Below are 18,148 nucleotides of genomic sequence, written 5' to 3'. Positions count from 1 at the left end.
TCGATCAATGCAGTGGGATAAAGAAGTAAACCCCGCCTCCTAACGAGTTTGGCTTATCAGCATCCTGAAAGTGATTACTGGAATCACCCATAAAGGCAATAAAAACATGGAATCTTTTCTACTTTTGAAGCAGTAACAGTTTACCGTTGTGCTGTAGCGACCCCGGGTACTGTTCCTCGGACGCGGGTCCATTTATCATCAAGCTCCAGGAATTGTGCATCATCGCAAATCCTCAAGGGAGTTTCATCTTTGTCTTTTCGCTTTGGCGGACTCATTTATGTTCCACACGCCGCCCCAGACGCTCGGCGCTTGAAGCAGCGTCTCTCCTTTGAACGTGGATGACTGTCTTTGTTGTGAGGACCTTTGACTGCGAGACGCTGCCGGTACGCATCACCAGCTGCAGCTTTCTGTCGACCGTAACGAGCAGTAGGTAGTCAGACAGCCGCAGCACGGTCCACCCGGTGAATGTGGAGGTTTGTCATTAAGTGGAAATCCGCTTGATCAAAGCTGCAGAGTCTAACGATGGCTCGCACTCGTCTCATCGACAATCTGCTCGTTTCGTCTCGTCAGCCATTTGAAATGGATTGGCCAGTGGTTCTGGTGCACGCAGCAATTAGACGCACACTTCCACTGGTCCTTAAATGTGGCTGTGGTTAGTTGAGAGGAAAGGGACGGCGGCGTCTCTGTGAGATCAGAGCGGTTTCCCTGTTAACGGGTCACGCTGATTTACTCCAACACAGTCCTATTTGCATTTTGATGGCTTTCTGGAGCTGTCCTTGTTTACGTTGGGCCTCTTTGTGCAGCGCCTCCTTTCTGACCATGGAGGGAGGGAGGAGTTATTTTAAGCCTCGTGTCCCCTCAGCAAAAAACTGATGGAGAAGAAGTGAAATGTGATTTAATGAAGCCTTTAATTAACATTTCACTGCGATCGGAAGGTGAAGGGAAAAAAAACTAGATCTGGAACTCACTTATCATTTTAATTAACTCTGAAAGTTGAAGGTGGTGGGATGTGGGGGGGGGGGGCGTACACTCCCACTGCCTTGCTATCAAAACACCTTGCAACGGAGACGCTGCGCTGAAGAGCTTTCTGTTGTTCACTGGAACAACCCACGCTGATAACAATCATCAGAGTAATAGCGGAAGTGCAAATTGCTTCTCGATGTTTGTATTCTCGGGGTGACTCTGCCATTTTGCCTTTAATGAGGTTATCGTTGCCACTGAGCCAGAAGATGACGGCCCGGTGAAAGAGCTCTCATTTAACCGAGTCCAGCGAGGCTAAGGAGCTTAAAATGTCAACACGGGGCTCAGTGCGGAACTTTTCACCACAGTAACGACCTCCCTCTGCAGGACTGGACATCCTGTTCGCTCACACTCAGACCTCTGGTGTTAATGAGAACCAAAATGCTCACCTTAACAGGGCGTCTCCGTGGCGTTCTGTCATCACTCTCCTTACAGATGATAGATGTAACGTCTCATTTTTACCCCAATTAGGGGAGCGTGTTCTGCTCGCCGGCTAATTGTTTGTTTTTCGCAAGCAGGGGTAATTACATGTGCATTGTGCCAGAGGAACGCTGGTCATTAAAAGTGACTCATTACTGGATCGAGTTGGGAATGTTTTAGTATGTCTGGACCCCCCCCCCTGGAGCCTAGCGTCTGGGCTCAGAAGGTCATGGTTGACACTCATAGGCAAATGTCCACCACTCAAGCCATTGGGTGCGTTCCCTCGCCGCTTGAAGCGCTCGTGTTGACGTCTTCCCTGAAAAGGCCAGCCTTTTCCTCCTCTCCAGTTCCAGTGGAGAACTTTCCTGCTGCAGACGGAGCAAGATGGAACACGACGGTCGCTCAATTGGTTTTAACAATGGCGTAAAACACCCCTCCTTAGATGATAGGACGCGCTGCAATAACGAGAGCTCTTAAACGGTGCCTCCTCTGAAACTCGCTGCTCCCTCCGTGCAAACGGAGCATTGTCTTTTATCACAGGAACGTTACGCCACTGGGAAGTCCAACCCGCAACCCACACCCCGAGCCTCCCCAATGAAACTTCTCAGCACCCCCGTCTGCGAGGGATCACCATGCTCAAAAGCCCTCGGCTATTATCAGTCACCAGCCCGCCCTCCTGTAATTACAGCAATCCAAAGGTCACAGAGCCCTCTACTAAAGGAAGCTCCAATAAAACAGGGTCATTATGGAGCAGAAACAATGGAGCTACACGCCGATGGTAATGAAGGACAGAGCAGGACGAAGCCGTGAAACTTTGTCCCGCTTTCTGCTTGAACACTGAGAGAAACATACGGCTTGAGTTCAAAGCGCCTTGTTAGAGGACGGGGGGGCACTCATCCTGATGGGACACCTGGAACGCTTCATCACTGAGTGGGGAGGGCTCATAATGACACACAATCACCTCACACCTGAATCACAGCGTAGATGAAAAGTACGTCCGGCGTTCACCATCACCGCTTCCTCCCCTCGTCAATCGATGCTCTCATCCAATCAAAGGTCGGGGTGCTTTGCAGAGGTTAGAGCAGCCAAACGGAATGGGACTAATCCCGCCCTTCGCATGCCCGGATAGCGGCTGCAGAGCATATTGATTAGCTGTGCCTTTGAGGTGTCCTCCTATTGACCCACACCTTGGACGTCTCCCACAGTGCGATGATACGGGAAGCGTCTCTGATGGGAACTCAACAGGTCACTGAAGGAGTGTGTTTCTGTGTTTTTAGTCTGACCTGACAAAGCAGCAAAATGGATTCAAGATCACGCTGAAGACACTGGAGGACAACCTGCTGTCCCGCTTGTCCTCAGCTTCAGGGAACTTCCTGGGTGACACAGAGCTGGTGGAAAACCTGGAGACGACCAAATGCACTGCTGCAGAGATTGAAGAAAAGGTCCGGTTCTTTTTTTCTCATTACATTTCGTTTGATTAGGTTTATCAGCTACTAGTTTGATGCGAGTTAAAGTGTCGAGCTGGTAGAGGGCTGAGGCCGGGACGGCGGGAGACGGGAGACTCGCCTCCCGTCCTCATCTCTCATGCACTCATACTTACAATGATGAAAATGTATGTCAGTAATTGATGCCGACATATTTAGGTTAGCATGAGAGCTTTAGTAATTTGCTGCATATTAATTTTTGTCATCCATCAATCTAGCTATTGTGATTATTATTATTATTGATTGGCTTAAAGGTGGTCACCCTACACACTTGATCGACCAATCCCTGCTCACACCCTGTTTTTAGACACCGGAACGGATGAAATTGTTTTCAGTTATTTTATATGTGAAAAACTGATTTGACATGATTTGAGTTCTGAGCTCCGTCCAGGAACGAATTATACTCGTATGCCAAGGTACTACTGTATTAGCATTGGAAGAAGTACGCACCCACTGAGTGCATACTTCTTATGCTACTGTGTATTTTACATTTTTTGGCACCAACGTTGAGTACATAAAGTAGTAGATTTAAGCCAATAGCAGTTCCAACAAGTCAAGAAGTAGTGACCAGGTCAAACTGTGGTCTCCTCCCTCCTCTGGTCTGCCATGAATATCCAGTATAAAGAGGTGTGTGCGTGTGCGTGTGCGTGTGTGTGAGAGAGAGAGTGAAGGCAGGGCTAAGCCACACACACAAGTAAACGGTGGACATGATGAAGCATGACCTTTGGCTGTCCGTCTTCCTGCAGCGTTCTGTGGAGCTTTCGATCTCCTTCCTTTATCTGCGGGAACGAAACGAGTTCATTGACAGTTTTTTCCTTGCAACCGTCACCAAGTTCTCTCTCAGGGAGAATGTTGGGTCTCTGTCATTTCGAGTTTGTTGTCGAGACCTGCTCTATTTGGGTAGTGTTTAAGTTAACAGTGCAAAAAGGTCCATCTCGATTAGTCTCCGCCCCTTTATGTAATTGCTAATTCAAATACAGAGAATAATTCTGCGTGTGTGGACGCAGCCGAGTCTTTAAGCTCAGTTTTCTCTTCATCCGTTTTTTGGAGAGGAATCAGATCATTTCACCTCAGGGCGGAGTTACTGATCGCTCTGGTACTTTAGACACTATGGAAGTACCGGCACTATAAGATGATGTGAGGGTGTGTGTACTGGCAGCAAGGAGATGAGCACTGCCTTTGAAGATGTCCGATCTTAAGTATAATTGCACAGACATTTGCTGGGTAAATCCCCCCCGTAATTGTCATGTTTCACCCACGGTGAGAACATTTGAGCTCGAAGCGTGAAATTGGAATAACTTTGCTCTCCATCCAAGGCTGTTTTATTGGACGAGGCTCAATTTCATCATAAGCTGGTTGTTGGATCCCGAGTGTGTTCTCGCATGTTTGTGTCTGTGATCCGCTTTCTGTCTTTGCTTCAGGTAAAAGAAGCCAAGGTGACGGAGGCTAAGATCAACGAGACTCGGGAGCACTACCGACCAGCAGCAGCACGGGCTTCCTTATTGTACTTCATAATGAACGACCTCAATAAAATCCACCCGATGTACCAGTTCTCTCTCAAGGTATCCTGACTCCTGACATGCAATGTTTCCTCCCTGCCAAACGGGCCCTCAGCGAAACCCCTCTGCTCCTCCCCCATTTCTTCCCTTTGCTTTGAGTGCTTTATGCTCTTTGCCCTGCGTTTATTGTGTTTGTGGCTCCCTGATGTGGTTATGTAGAGCGTAATGTCTTGCTTACTGTCAGCCAGCGAGCGCTGAGGCGCGGCAGTCTGAGATATGGCTTGCAATCACTCCCAACTGCAGGAAGCAGCTCTCGCCCGAGTTGTTTCTGAGCGTAATCAAATGGAGACAGGTTTAGAAGGATGATAATGAATATATTTATTTGATAGAATGTTAGAGTACAAGTACAGTCACACAGTAGCATGTATTACAGTACAAGTACAGTCAAACATCCTGTCTAAGAGGAGCATTTCAAAAAAGCCCTTGCGGTCTTGTTCCCGTTGAAAGTCCTTAGTACGTAAATCACCGAAATTTAACAATACAATTTTCACAATACATACATACACCTTTGACATTGTGTAGAAATGAAACGCGCTATAATCTGTCATCTTCACACAAGGTTGCAGGTAAATGTGACGATGCTAATCTGACACAAATGACAGCACACACATTTTGCTGTTTTTGGGTTGATAAGGACCCAAACCCTCCATAATAGTGAAGAAACATGGGAAAAGTGAGTTATCCATAATATGTGACCTTTAACTAACGTTAAAGAGGTCAGCTCGTAATAGCCAATCACATGTTTTAGTGTCTTCCAGCTGACAGTTTTGATTATGTGTTCTGCCTAGCAGCAGGAAGCTGTTTTGTACAGATGTACAGATATCATTTATTTTACAGTCAGAAACACAATGTGATAAAGCGACAGTTTAAATGTTCTTGTCTGCTGGAAGTAGCAGCTAACGGCTAACCTTTTCAACACGCTGCAAAGACAAGAAATAAACACGCACTAAAAAAGGCTCCACCTGCAAAGGTTCATAAAAGGGAGATTATTATGCTCTTAATGCTCATAAATTACATTTCTCATCAAATGATGAACGCTTTCATTAATAATTAACATGCACAAGAGGTGACTCAGAGCATGCCAGTGAAGTCTTGATGTACGGCGTGTTGAATAATCTGCTCAGTGTTGACACACGTGCTCCTGAGTCCAACCACGGCTCTGAACACAGTGCAAGAGTTCAAGCGAAACAAATGCTATTTCTCAACATAACAGCAGCAGGCGATTCATTTCCTTCGTGACTCTATTTGTTGTTGAGAGGATGGAGACAAGGAAGATATATAAAGGTCTGGCGCACACGCAGCACAATAGAATATAAAAGGTATTGGAAGAAGACATTTTGGGATGAATGCATTCCTCTATAATGAACAGGCAAGCTCTTTTTTCTTTATGACAGACTGCATTTTGTCCATCGTGCCAGAGGTGCATTGATGATGATTGATAAACACCAAAAGACACCAATTATTGGTGAATCTCTTCAGATTTTTTCGGTTCATAATTTGTCTGCGTTTCTCTGCAGTAGCTGTTTTGGTCACCGTTTGATGCGCGGTGCTGAGACGGCGTTGGACGCACCAGTAACTCCTGCTCCTGTGCGTCCTCAGGCGTTCAGCGTGGTTTTCCAGAGAGCAGTTCTGAAGGCCGAGCAGGATGAGGCTCTGAAGCAGCGGGTCTCTCACCTAATTGACAGCATCACCTCCTCGGTTTTCCAGTACACCACCAGAGGCCTGTTTGAGAATGACAAGCTCACGTACATCGCTCAGCTCGCCTTCCAGGTAGGAACAGAAGCCGGCTTCATCTTCTGCATGATTCGTTTGGAGTGCAAGCTTGTCATTGGCTCTGCTGCCTCTGAGACCGGAGGCCCTGTTTGGATCTAATCGTGTGGAGAGGGAATGCGACGTGTGCTGAAAACACAACTCCTTCCCGTTTCTGTGTTCTCAGATCCTGCTGATAAATAAAGAAATAGATCCGGCAGAGCTGGACTTCCTTCTGAGGTATCCCGTCCAGCCAGGTGTAACGTCACCAGTGGATTTCCTGTCCAGCCACTCATGGGGAGGGATCAAGGTACAATAAGAGTCAGCGATGACAACGCATTATTGGCAGTGGAGAAGTGCAGAGCAAACTCCTTCTTAATATGCGGTCAGGCCAAACATACCCTATAAGCTTGTTCCTGTGGCGGAAACAATTATCGGGTGAATGGAATAATGAATCAGCAGAAGATTAAGCTCTCCGTTTTGAATAGAATCATTTTTTTAGGATTATTTTGACACAATAATGGGTGTTTGTCACTACTCAGCATTCTTTGCAACAAATATTTAACAAAAAAAAGAAGGTTTATTCGAGTAGCATCTTTGTACTGATGATGAAGAATATATTTATTGGATAGAATGTTAGAGTACAAGTACAGTAACAGTAGCATATATTACAGTACAAGTACAGTCAAACATCTTGTCTAAGATGAGCATTTCAAAAAAGCCCTTGCGGTCTTGTTTCCGTTGAAAGTCCTTCGTACATCGACATTTAACAATACAAATAAAATAAAAATAAATTACTCCACTGATGTAAACTAATCTGTATTACAAAAATGCTGCTCATACTGGATTTTGGGACACAGCTAATATGACCATTTATTCTGTGACTTCGTTTCCTCCATCCCCTCAAATATGCGTACGACCTTGGTAGGTAAGATCCACCGACTCATTGATCTTGTGATCATCCTGTAGGCTGCACGCTACAAACCCCGAGCTAGCAGCTGTGCACTAAGCCCCAAACTCAGACTGCCAGTAGCCATTACTACGAAACCGTGTCCCCATGTTAAAGCAGCGTGATGTGCTTCAAATCATTATATTCCACAGCAGTCTATACCCTACCATCATTGGTTGTCTTCAGATAAGGAGGGATAAACACAATGTGATCAGTTAAAACAGTCAAGCCTTGTACAAATATACGATAGGAATGGTTTATTTGTTTTATTTGAAGTCGGATGTTATAGCAATAGGCATTAGTTTTGTTACTTCCTACTCTCTGCTGTGCTGAGCTTGTGCTACTTGAGGTTTGATCTAAGATGCATATTAAAATATAAATGAAGCTAGAAAAGCACTCAGAGAGCGCAGACCTCCCCCAAGCAGCTCGTTCCCCTCCTTACTGGATCTGCACCGTCCACATGGTGATCTGGATCAGCGCCAGAAGGTTCTAGATTGTTCTTGGTATATTTAAATACCAACATGAAAAGTCAAAGTGAATCAGAGTTGATCCATAAATGGGTTTTAATGTTAAGATTTTATATTTTTTCGTGACTCCATTCTGGATCCGATCCAAATGAGATAGAGACACCCCCCCCCCCCCCCCCCCCCTACATAACTGTGTTAAATTCCATAAACATCGGTCAATAATCAACCGAGATATTGAGGAACAAATGTTTACGCTCCATTGACTGTAATGTTTACGATAAGTTCAAAGTGATCCAGAATGCAGGATCTCTTCTGGATCACTACAAAGATTTAATCTGTCCAGATCTGTTCAGAATGTTTTGAGTTATCTTGCTAAAGGACGCACAGACAAACGCCGGCGATCACATGGCCGCCGCCGCGCCTTGCCGGAGGTCATTACATCACTCTCCTCTAGCTGTGAATGCTTCCATAAACATTCTTATCACGTTCACACAAATCTGCAGCAACCCAAACCATGTCAGAATACATAGTAGTAGACGGTGTTACATTTAGATTCCATTAGGGTGCCCTTCGATGAAATCGCTCTCCACTGCAGGGACGTTTAACTGATGTGTCTTCCCAAGCCGCGTCTCCCTCCGGCCAGTCATGTCGCAGAGGCATGACTGATGTGCGTGTCCCTTGAGTCATGGAGCACTTAGCCGCTCCATGCAGTGTCTGATGACATCTGAGCAGCTCGGTCTCCCGGCAACAGCGTTGCCATAAACACGCTTTAAAGAGCTGCCGTAGGATTCTCTGGAGCCCAGTCCAGCTCGGCGACCCCGGTGCAGTGTCGCATCGGAACGACGCCAGAACAAACTCTGCTGTGCTTCCTCTTCGGGAGCAGAGGTCTGGATCTGGAGAAGCAGGCCTCTGGACGTCGAGCAGCAGCGCTCCGTCTCTTGTCACATCGGTTTAGCAGCAAGCTAAACCCCGATGGCGGCGTGTTTTTTTCAGCCTCTCAGGCTCATGAATTTTTTACTCTGTGCCGCCTAGAATATTAACTTAACCTAAACCCCTCTGAGGTTCTGGAGATGGCCTTTCCCCCACCATGGATGTTTAAGGCCCTGCAAATCAAATTCTGTCACTCAATTTTCTTATCGCATTTGGGAGCATAATCGGTTTGAAAGCTTAAATGGAGATAAGATCATCTGATTGTTTGGGCCTCTTGATAATATTAGCCGAGCAGCCGTCCCTCGAGTCCCGGTGTATTCTCCACTCGCTGTGTCTGACAAATTGCCAGCTGCCTGTGGTAATTAAACACCGAGAGCTGAAATGTGTGCTGAGCCAATTTGTCCTGCTCCACCTTACCACCTCGCGCCCAGCGGTGCGCAGGTAGAGGAAAGCCGATTCCATGGGATCACATGGATATTTTGTCCACTTCTATTTTGGATCAAACGGTCCTCTGAGGGGAACAGCCCATCAGGAGTTCATCTGAGATCTGCACGCCATCAAAGTCCGTTTTCCCCTGTTCAGATTACGGTGCCGGCCGGATGGCTGAGGTTCTACAAGCCGGCCAGTCGTTGGTACAGCAACGTCCCTGTGCAGGACTTTAATATGACAGACATGCGTCTGTTATTAGTCTCATTTTTAAGGATATATTCTTATCTATATGGTTAATCTTTCCTGTAGATTTCTAAAATGATGGTTGATTGCCCTGATTGGTTCGTTTCAGACAGACAATGAATCACATGACGATGTTGATCACGTCCTCTTATTTTGCTTTGCATTGTGATATTTCTCTGAAACTTTAACGTGCATCGCTGATCACTAACTAGCAGCACTTCCCTCCCAACACTAGTCCCTCTGCTCCATGGAAGAGTTCAGGAACCTGGACAGAGACATCGAGGGCTCTGCCAAGCGCTGGAAGAAGTTTGTGGAGTCCGAGTGCCCAGAAAAGGAGAAATTCCCCCAGGAATGGAAGAGCAAGACCTCGCTGCAGAGGCTTTGCATGATGAGGGCCCTAAGGCCGGACCGGATGACGTATGCGGTCAGGTGAGAAGTGGAGTCGTAGCTCAGCTGTTGCTATGGAATCTGAAGGCGCTTACTAACCTGTGGTGTTTGGAAAAGGTGTTTGAGCTGACAGGGTGTCTGTACTCTCTGCTGTTTCTGGTCTGGAGCAGTAGCAGCATTTACAAAGCTCTGCAGGACAATGCAATGACCCCCCCCAATTAAAATGTCATGTTTTTTTACTGGTGTCATTCTGGATCCCATCATCCCAGCAAACCCAGAAAATGCGTGACGTCTCCCAGAGCCAGACAAATACTGGACTTTCCTTGCTGGTACAGATATGAAGGCGGATATAAACTCGTTTGTAAATATGAAAACGTCTCTACTCTGCCTGGATTTTTACCTGATTGGTATTGGAATGACACCAATATTAGTTTACCTGCAACGATTTGTGGCTGTCGCTCATTTAGTGTTGTGTTTAATGGTTGCAGTGTTCGTATATCCTCCCCCACTTTGCTGCTCCAACGTGTGCTAGGGAATGAAAAGGAAGCTAAACTCATGTAACTGGCTTTCATCAGTAAAGCACAGGCCTACGGACATTTATACAATATACAGGTAGCAATGGATTGCTTTGGCCTTTTTGTTTTTCTGCTCTCTCTGCAAAACATGACTTAAATACTGATATTTTTACAAAACTGAGAAATCAATAATGTTTTCTAGGATGAAGACTTTAGTCCAGACAACATCGTTGTGGCTGGAGTTCACCTTTTCTGCAGGAAGCTGCCTGCCTGAGGTTACTCAGATATTAAAATCATGTTCTCCCTGCAGGGACTTTGTGGAGGAGAGACTGGGGAGCAGGTACGTGATTGGCAGATCTCTTGACTTTGCTGTCTCCTTTGAAGAGTCGGGTCCAGCTACGCCCATGTTCTTCATCCTCTCTCCTGGAGTCGACCCTTTGAAGGATGTGGAGAAGCATGGTAATTCTGGTTTCATCCCTGATAAGATGCAAAATCCCGCCTCCAAGTGTCTCCTGCAGTTTTCTCTGAGCATGTTCCCTTCCGTTCCCTGTTTGCCTTCCACTTCTGTATCACAGCAAAATGCAGGCTTCTTCTTGAAGTGTAGACCTGCAGCACCTCCACACCTGCATCCCACTTTCATTCCTGCTGAATAGCATTATCAGCCAGGAAATCAGTAATCCCAGCACATCTGCTGTGTGTCTCTGCCAGTCAGATTGGGTAGATGGAAGGGATTGTAGGAAAGGTCACGGACACAGGAGTTGATTCCACTGGTGTGTTTGGGCCAGCAGAAACTGAAATGCCATTGCTTTAAGACGTATTTTACGTTCTTGTGTGTGGACAATGCGGATGGCAGCCGGATGCGCCAGTTTGAATTGTTCACTACAAACAGAAGAAGCTTTTTGAGCTCACCTGGAACACAGAACCAATCCGGCTGCCAAATGATTCCCGTCAGCGTTTGCAGTGAAACTATGAAACATTCAGATTTCAGTGATGGCATCATTTAACTGGAACAAGGATATTTCCTCAGCGTTCCCATTATAATCGACTGACTGAACATTTTCAAATATCAAGTAATCTAAAGTCATTCATCATCATGATTGATTTACGGTTTGCGTCTGATATGGCCTTCTGAATCCAAACATCATTCATCCTGGCACACACAATAGCTTTTTAGCTGTTTATTTAATTTAATTTAATTTTAAATGTTCCATTTGGGCAAACACTTTTATCCAAGGGAGCAGCAGCTGAAATCAGCCACAGAGCTGCTGCAGGAAGACCTTTGGCCCCGTGTTAAATCCATCATCCTCTCCTATTATCATAAGAGGGAGCTGCCTGCAAGGGGTGTGATTATTGATTATTAACACCCTCGCTTTGAGCTTCGTCAATCACATCAAAGTGAAAAGTAAGCAAGCAGGAGTGTGCTGCAGAGCGAACGTCGGGATGATGAGCGGCAGCGGCCGCATTAAGCCAAACCACAAAGATGTGCTTTTCCATTAGAGCTGTGACTATTGCTTTCTCACTGGTATTAGGCCTCAATTAGATTTTCATTAGATAGGTGATGCGATTTTTTATGCTCTCCAGGGGACTAATTTACCCGAGAAAAAAAATCCTCACTATCTGCCAGGTTTGAGGATTTAATGAAACAGATATAAATAATTGTATTGTTTGAGCTAAATCTCAATGGCTAGACTGGAGGTGATTTAGTTAATGGGCCTTACCTGGGGGGGGGGGTTGTTATCTCAGTCATCTCTCTATTAATTTCAATTGTACAAATGTGTTCTTTCCATTCTGGTCGCTAACCAGTGGATCTCGATGCAGACACTTCTCATTAGAAGCGGTAACCGGATGTGTTTTATTGCTAATAAACTGAGGGGGAGGCCACTGGGGGCAAGAGGGGGCAAATCCAGGGTGGACTTGTCTTAGATAGCATAAGCTTCGTGTAACTGTAGTGAAGTTCACAGCCTAGCAGTGTGAGCTTGGAGTCTGGTCTGATGAAGAGATGGGGATCATGATGAAGAGCAGCAGGAGTTCATTAAGTAAATCAGTCGTGCTTGAGCTGAATCTCCAGAACTCATTCTTTAGCTTTAGAGCTCATCGTTGCACCACGACGCTGCTCAGGCCAGGGCTTCTGTAGGTCCTAGTGCCGATAGCTTGATAGCCTTGATAGGCCGCCTTCCATCGGTGTGGAGCTCGATGCAGGAGAATGACATTCAGTCACCGTTTATATTTTCAAGTCAACAAATGGACAACTTTAGACACATCAGCAAGTCCTGCAAGGCCTCAGTAGAAATAAGTGAAACACCTTCATTTAGTGGCAGACGCCTCTCTCAGCTGGCCGTGTCTCACCAAACGCAAAATATAACTTTAAATCAATGATCATCAATGAATAAAAGGCAGAGGCAGTAAAGGAATGCCTCTGTCCAGACCACTCACCCACTACCTCGAGCTTGTGACTGCTTCTGTTTAAGAAGTCCGGCCCTTAACAATCATTCTGGAGCGACACGCACAAAGCTGCACCTGAACCTGTAGAAATAAATCACCATCGATCCGACTGTCTCACCCCCACTGGGGTCAGTCTGGAGGGGGGTTGGTGTGAAATGTTAACCGTGTGTTTCCTTTCAGGGAAGAAGCTGGGCTTCACATTCGACAACAAGAACTTCCACAACGTTTCTCTGGGTCAGGGTCAGGAGGTCATTGCTGAACAAGCGCTCAGTTTGGCAGCCAAGAACGGCCACTGGGTCATATTACAGGTACAGTACCAGCATTACGGGTACAGTACCAGCATTACAAGTACAGTAGCAGCACTACATGTACAGTACCAGCATTACAAGTACAGTAGCAGCACTACATGTACAGTAGCAGCATTACGGGTACAGTACCAGCATTACATGTACAGTACCAGCGTTACAAGTAGAGTACCAGCGTTACAAGTACAGTACCAGCATTACAAGTAGAGTACCAGCGTTACAAGTACAGTAGTAGCATTACGGGTACACTATCAGCATTATAGATACAGTAGCAGCATTACGGGTACACTATCAGCATTACGGGTACAGTAGCAGCATTACGGGTACTGTAGATGCATTACAGGTACAGCACCATCATTCCCATCCCACACAGGAGACGACAAAGCACTGTGGCTTTAAATCTGGGGAGAAATACTCATGTTCTTCAACTCCCCATCTCTGACAGACAGAGCCAGCTAATGAATCTTTAATGACAGTGTCGTGATGGTGAGATTCCATCATTAGCCTTGATGCTCAAACATTTAAAGATGAAATTTAAACATTCTAACTGAATTGGAGCAAAGCTAAACCTCTCAAAGGCTGTTAAATCATAAACATAGAGTCAAACACATCGATGCCGGATTGCTTTCGTTTCCGGTGGTGGGATGAGGTGGATCGGTCTCATCGGTCCACGTTCTGAATGAACGCTCTTTTTCGTTGCTCACCCGATGGGCTGTTTATTTTCCTCCCAGGTTTATCTCATGGAAAAGTGAGTTTAATTTTCTTTGAGAATTCCTGGCTGAAAGGGCCCCATCATTATACAGTACAATATCTACAGCTGCGGTGTTTGTTCCCTTCTCATCCGGAGGGGAGAGCGGCTGTTTGCATTTTAAGTGGAAACCTTGGTGGAATTCTAATGGGACGTATCGACAGATATGAACTGCAGACCAGGCACTGCGGGACACCCTTTCCTTGTAATTCACACAGCTGGTAGAAGTTTAAAGCAAACTGGGGCACCATCACTCTTCAGATTCTCCAGACCAAGGATAGCAGAAACAAGCATTTGTTTAATTACCTTTGCTTAACAATCTGGATCAATTGGTTTAAAACGGCCTTGTCCCCGTGGCAACGCACTGCCCACCTGCTCCGTCATCGGCAGCTGCTTGTCTGCCAGCCCGGTGGCCCTGAGGAGGGGAGGAAAGGTGTCTTCTGTCTCCTTTCTTCCTCCCACATCATTCCAACATGCATCATTTATACTCTCCAACCCTTCCACCCTCTTGTTATTGCTCATGTCCTCCCACCTTGCAGAATAACCTGCTGCCTCACCTTCTCATCCCAGCTTACCGCCTACCTGTCAAAGCCCTTCCTGTTTCTCCCTCCACCTTTACCCCCCCATCAGCTGAGGGCCAGGTCATTGGCAGATCCCCTATTTGATGCGTAATTAATTATGCGACGATTCGACGATTCCTACGTCAGTCTGGCTGCTCCTCCACCACCGCGGCGCCTCCATGGTGGAGGAGCCCAGCTGTGCAGCTGTCCACGGTGTCTGTCCTTTGATGTGTGTTTGGGGGTTTGTGTGTGTGTGTGTGTGTATTTATATTTGTGTGTGGGTGCCAGGGTGTGTCATCACTGCATCCCCAGGTTGTGTGGTCTGTGATAGCAATGCATCATGGACCTGGCCAGCGGTGTTTTATAATGGGTTTTAGATTCTTTATTATTATGTAAATGTCTGATTGTGCGATGCAGCATCGGTGCAGCATCACAGAGGCTGCAGGCCTGGAGAGGATGTTAGCGGGGAAAGCACACCTGAAAGTTAATTAAAAAGCCATAAAGCAGTGACTTCACCTTTGTCTTGTTTGTCTGTCTGCCCGCTGGTCTGTCTCTCTCCCTCTGTTCCTCCCCCTCGCCTCCCCCCCGCAGCTGGAGGATGAATGGTTTCATTACAGTGACAAGTTCAATGGCAAGCCTCTCACTTCTTCTGTTGGCTCCCTTTATTGCCAAACTATTTCCATGTCAAGAGGAGTTGAAGAAGGCTTGTACTGATGAAAGAGCGCTTTGATATGGCCTTTTAATTTGTAAACCTTTCATTATTCTCTCAGGCATAAGACGCAGACTTACTTATCGCCTACCCTTCAAGCTTCCTTCGCTCAGACACAATGGAAAGCGCTTCTCTTTCTCTTGATGTTAGGCTCCCTGTCATGTCCCGTCGTTTGGAAAGAGGCATAACTTCAGCCATCACGAGGAAGATTAAATATGGAAATGAGAAAGTAAAGAGGCTTATGAATTAATGAGTTGTTGGTGCTGCAATTAGCGATAGGGGATGGCCATTGCTGCCTGGGGAGACGTGGGAGACGTGGGGGTCTTGGCTTATATAGTCAGCTCCAGTGGTCGCGCTGCACTGACAGGTGCATATGCAGGAAGGCCAGGCTGCAGCTATGCTTGAGAACTGTCTCTAAATGCCAGCAACATGCAAATGGCTTCATTTAGTCTCGCAGCAATGTCACGGAGAAGAGCGAAGACGTAACATTTTAATTTGTCCTTTTTGCTTATATTCCAGCATAAATACTGCATCAAGCTATTATGTGCTATCCGCTAATCTCCTGCAAAGAAGCATTGTCTGGGTGGAAAGCTCTCTACTCAAGGGGGAGATGTCATTCTTCCATGCAGATTAATGTAAAGTCAGGTGCCCCCCCCCCCCTGTCTACCCACCTTCAACTTGTATTTAACCCTACACTTGCTGATGCTGTTTGCTATTCCTCTTCCTGCAGAACATCCACCTGGTGGCTCGCTGGCTGAGCACGCTAGAGAAGCTGCTGGAGCAGCACGCCGAGGGCAGCCACGAAAACTTCAGGGTGTTTGTCAGTGCGGAGCCGTCCTCCACCCCCGAGGGTCACATCATCCCACAGGGCATCCTGGAGAACTCCATCAAGATTACTAACGAACCCCCGACCGGCATGCACGCCAACCTGCACAAGTCCCTGGACAACTTCAACCAGGTAATGCACCGTTGGCGTGATGTCATCCAGCAACAAGAGCGCAAAGTCATTTGCTAAAACCATGAGAATGTTCACTTTATATCATTTTGATCTCCGCTGGGGGGTCCGTTTGTTCAACTGTTAGCAACATAACTCAGAATTTCATCTGGATCGGATCGAGAATGATGTTTGGAAAAAAAATTAATATTAACATTAAAACCCATTCATGAAATCAACTCTGATTCACTTTTACTTTTCATGGTTGGTGTATAAAGATACCAAGAACAATCTAGAACATTTTGATGATGATCCAGATCACCATGTGGACGGTGTAGATCCAGTTAGGAGGGGAACGAGCTGCTTGGAGGAGGTCTGTGCTCCAAGTGATGTTCTCGGTTCACACTTTAATTCACGTATATTGCACAGATTGTAGCTCTGACTGTACTAAATAAAGATCACCCTGATACAAATACATGTTTACCCAATATGTAAAGTGTCAAAGCTTAAATTCTTGATTTTTTAAATTCATTTTTGCTCTAATGTTTGATATGAAAGGGGTCGTTTGAAGTGACAAATAATTAGCCTGGCTGCTGCCGCACCGTAGGTTGATGTAGACTTTGACGCCTGCAGTGTCACTCTTTCAGATTTCTCATTAACTTTGTTTACTCCATGGGCAGACATCTTTATTTATTGAGGAACAAAAATAAAACATTGACAGACTAAAATGAGCGTTATTACGCCACTGCTACTGACAGGCTTACGACAGATGACATTATTCCCTTCCCTCCCGCTGCAGCACGCTCTTTAACTCCTCACCAGAAAGCAGCGACCTCACCGCGGCGGCTGCTCGAAGCAGCTACTGAAAACCAAAGTTTAATGAAATGCCTACCTGAGCATGTGCTTTGTATCATTTGGTAAGGGCTTGATCCCAAAAGGCATCTTCTGCATTTCTTGTCCTATACGACATTGATTTAACAAAGTGTTCATCGGTATGAATTTGAGGTTCTGGTTCCAGTTCTAGGATCTGCTCGTTCTGTTCCATTCTGCAGGGGGACAGGCCTCTCCAAGCCTCTCTCTGCCTTATCGCCTCTCCGCTCTATCTGAGCTTTACCTCGATGCGTCCTCCTCCACACCGTTACCGGCGTGCTCAGCTCCCTTTGCCGATGTGTGTTTATCTGTTTGATAATTGCTATGTACCCGTAAGCGTGCCTTTATGTGGAGCATCAGGGAGGTCTGCTGCGGTAAGGATGGAGGAGTTCTCCAGTCATCGGTACTCACTGAAAGCTAATCAATGTAATAGCCCACCCGCATGGCTAAAGCCCAGCTAAGCCAGAGAAATGACCGTTTCTTTCCTCCTGACCTTTTCACAGCAAGATGCGTGCGGCTACATTGCCTTTTTTCTACTTCCAGTGGTCTGTGAGATTTAACATCTGAAAAAAACAGCTTGCATTTTTTTTACAGAGATAGCATTTGTATATTTCTGCTGTAAAATAGGCTTTTATGGATTTGCACTTTACAAATGTTCCACCTATTCATACCCACGTAAACGCCGCTGTAAATCTTTATCTGTCAGAAGGCACTGAAGGGTGTGTTTTCTCCGATACATGCACGTGTGTGTGTGTGTTTTCTCCGATACATGCACGCGTGTGTGTGTGTGTGTTTGTCCTCTCTGCAGTTTGGCTGCATGGCATTTCTCTTTGTCCATGAATAGGGAGGTTATGCATTTCTTTCAGTTGTGTTGAGGAGAAGAGCAGTGTGCAGAATAATAACTAGATCTCCCGAAGTGTGTGTGTCTGTGGTCGGGTCTTAAGGGTTAGTCTTCATCATTGCGCTCAACATGACACTTTCTTGAATGAAGAGAGTTTAGCCTTCTTGCTTCGATAGGTGTCATTGACGTGCTTATTTAACTGTCTCTACCCCCAGAGATTACAATTCCATTTATGTCCAATTCTTTAAATGGCTGTCTGGATTAATGAGTCCAGGACGCTTGGAGGCTGAAAGTGCCTGACAACTTGTGAGTTAAAAGGAGATGTGATTGTCAGTTTTATTGCTATGTAGTCATGAATAGGGAGGTTATGCATTGTTTGTCTATCAGTGACTAAATAGGACAGACGATGAGGCTGCCTGTCCAGTTTGTTTTCCCTGCTACATTGTGATGTGTGGGTGGCATGGTGGCACAGTGGGTAGCGCTGTCATCTCGCAACAAGAAGGTTCCAGGTTATCTGTACGGAGCCTGCGTGGGTTTTCTCCGTAGGTGCAAGTGTGTGCGTGAGCAGATGTCTATGTGTGGCCCGG

General features: G+C 46.1%; 1 protein-coding gene across 1 annotated transcript in view; it reads left to right on the top strand.

Annotated features, from left to right (window-relative positions):
* Positions 1-18,148, top strand: part of dnah9 (dynein, axonemal, heavy chain 9) — a 90,913-nt gene that overhangs the window by 62,807 nt on the left and 9,958 nt on the right. The window contains exons 64-71 of the mRNA XM_068754542.1: positions 2,718-2,882; positions 4,346-4,486; positions 6,083-6,253; positions 6,420-6,542; positions 9,486-9,679; positions 10,463-10,611; positions 12,775-12,902; positions 15,647-15,874. Coding sequence (XP_068610643.1) covers positions 2,718-2,882; positions 4,346-4,486; positions 6,083-6,253; positions 6,420-6,542; positions 9,486-9,679; positions 10,463-10,611; positions 12,775-12,902; positions 15,647-15,874 — 1,299 coding nt within the window. The remainder of the gene's footprint in view (positions 1-2,717; positions 2,883-4,345; positions 4,487-6,082; positions 6,254-6,419; positions 6,543-9,485; positions 9,680-10,462; positions 10,612-12,774; positions 12,903-15,646; positions 15,875-18,148) is intronic.

Source organism: Brachionichthys hirsutus, chromosome 21, assembly GCF_040956055.1.
Source record: "Brachionichthys hirsutus isolate HB-005 chromosome 21, CSIRO-AGI_Bhir_v1, whole genome shotgun sequence".
NCBI classification, from domain to species: domain Eukaryota; kingdom Metazoa; phylum Chordata; class Actinopteri; order Lophiiformes; family Brachionichthyidae; genus Brachionichthys; species Brachionichthys hirsutus.
Note: the sequence above shows the minus strand (reverse complement) of the source record. Positions and strands in the feature narration are given on the sequence as shown.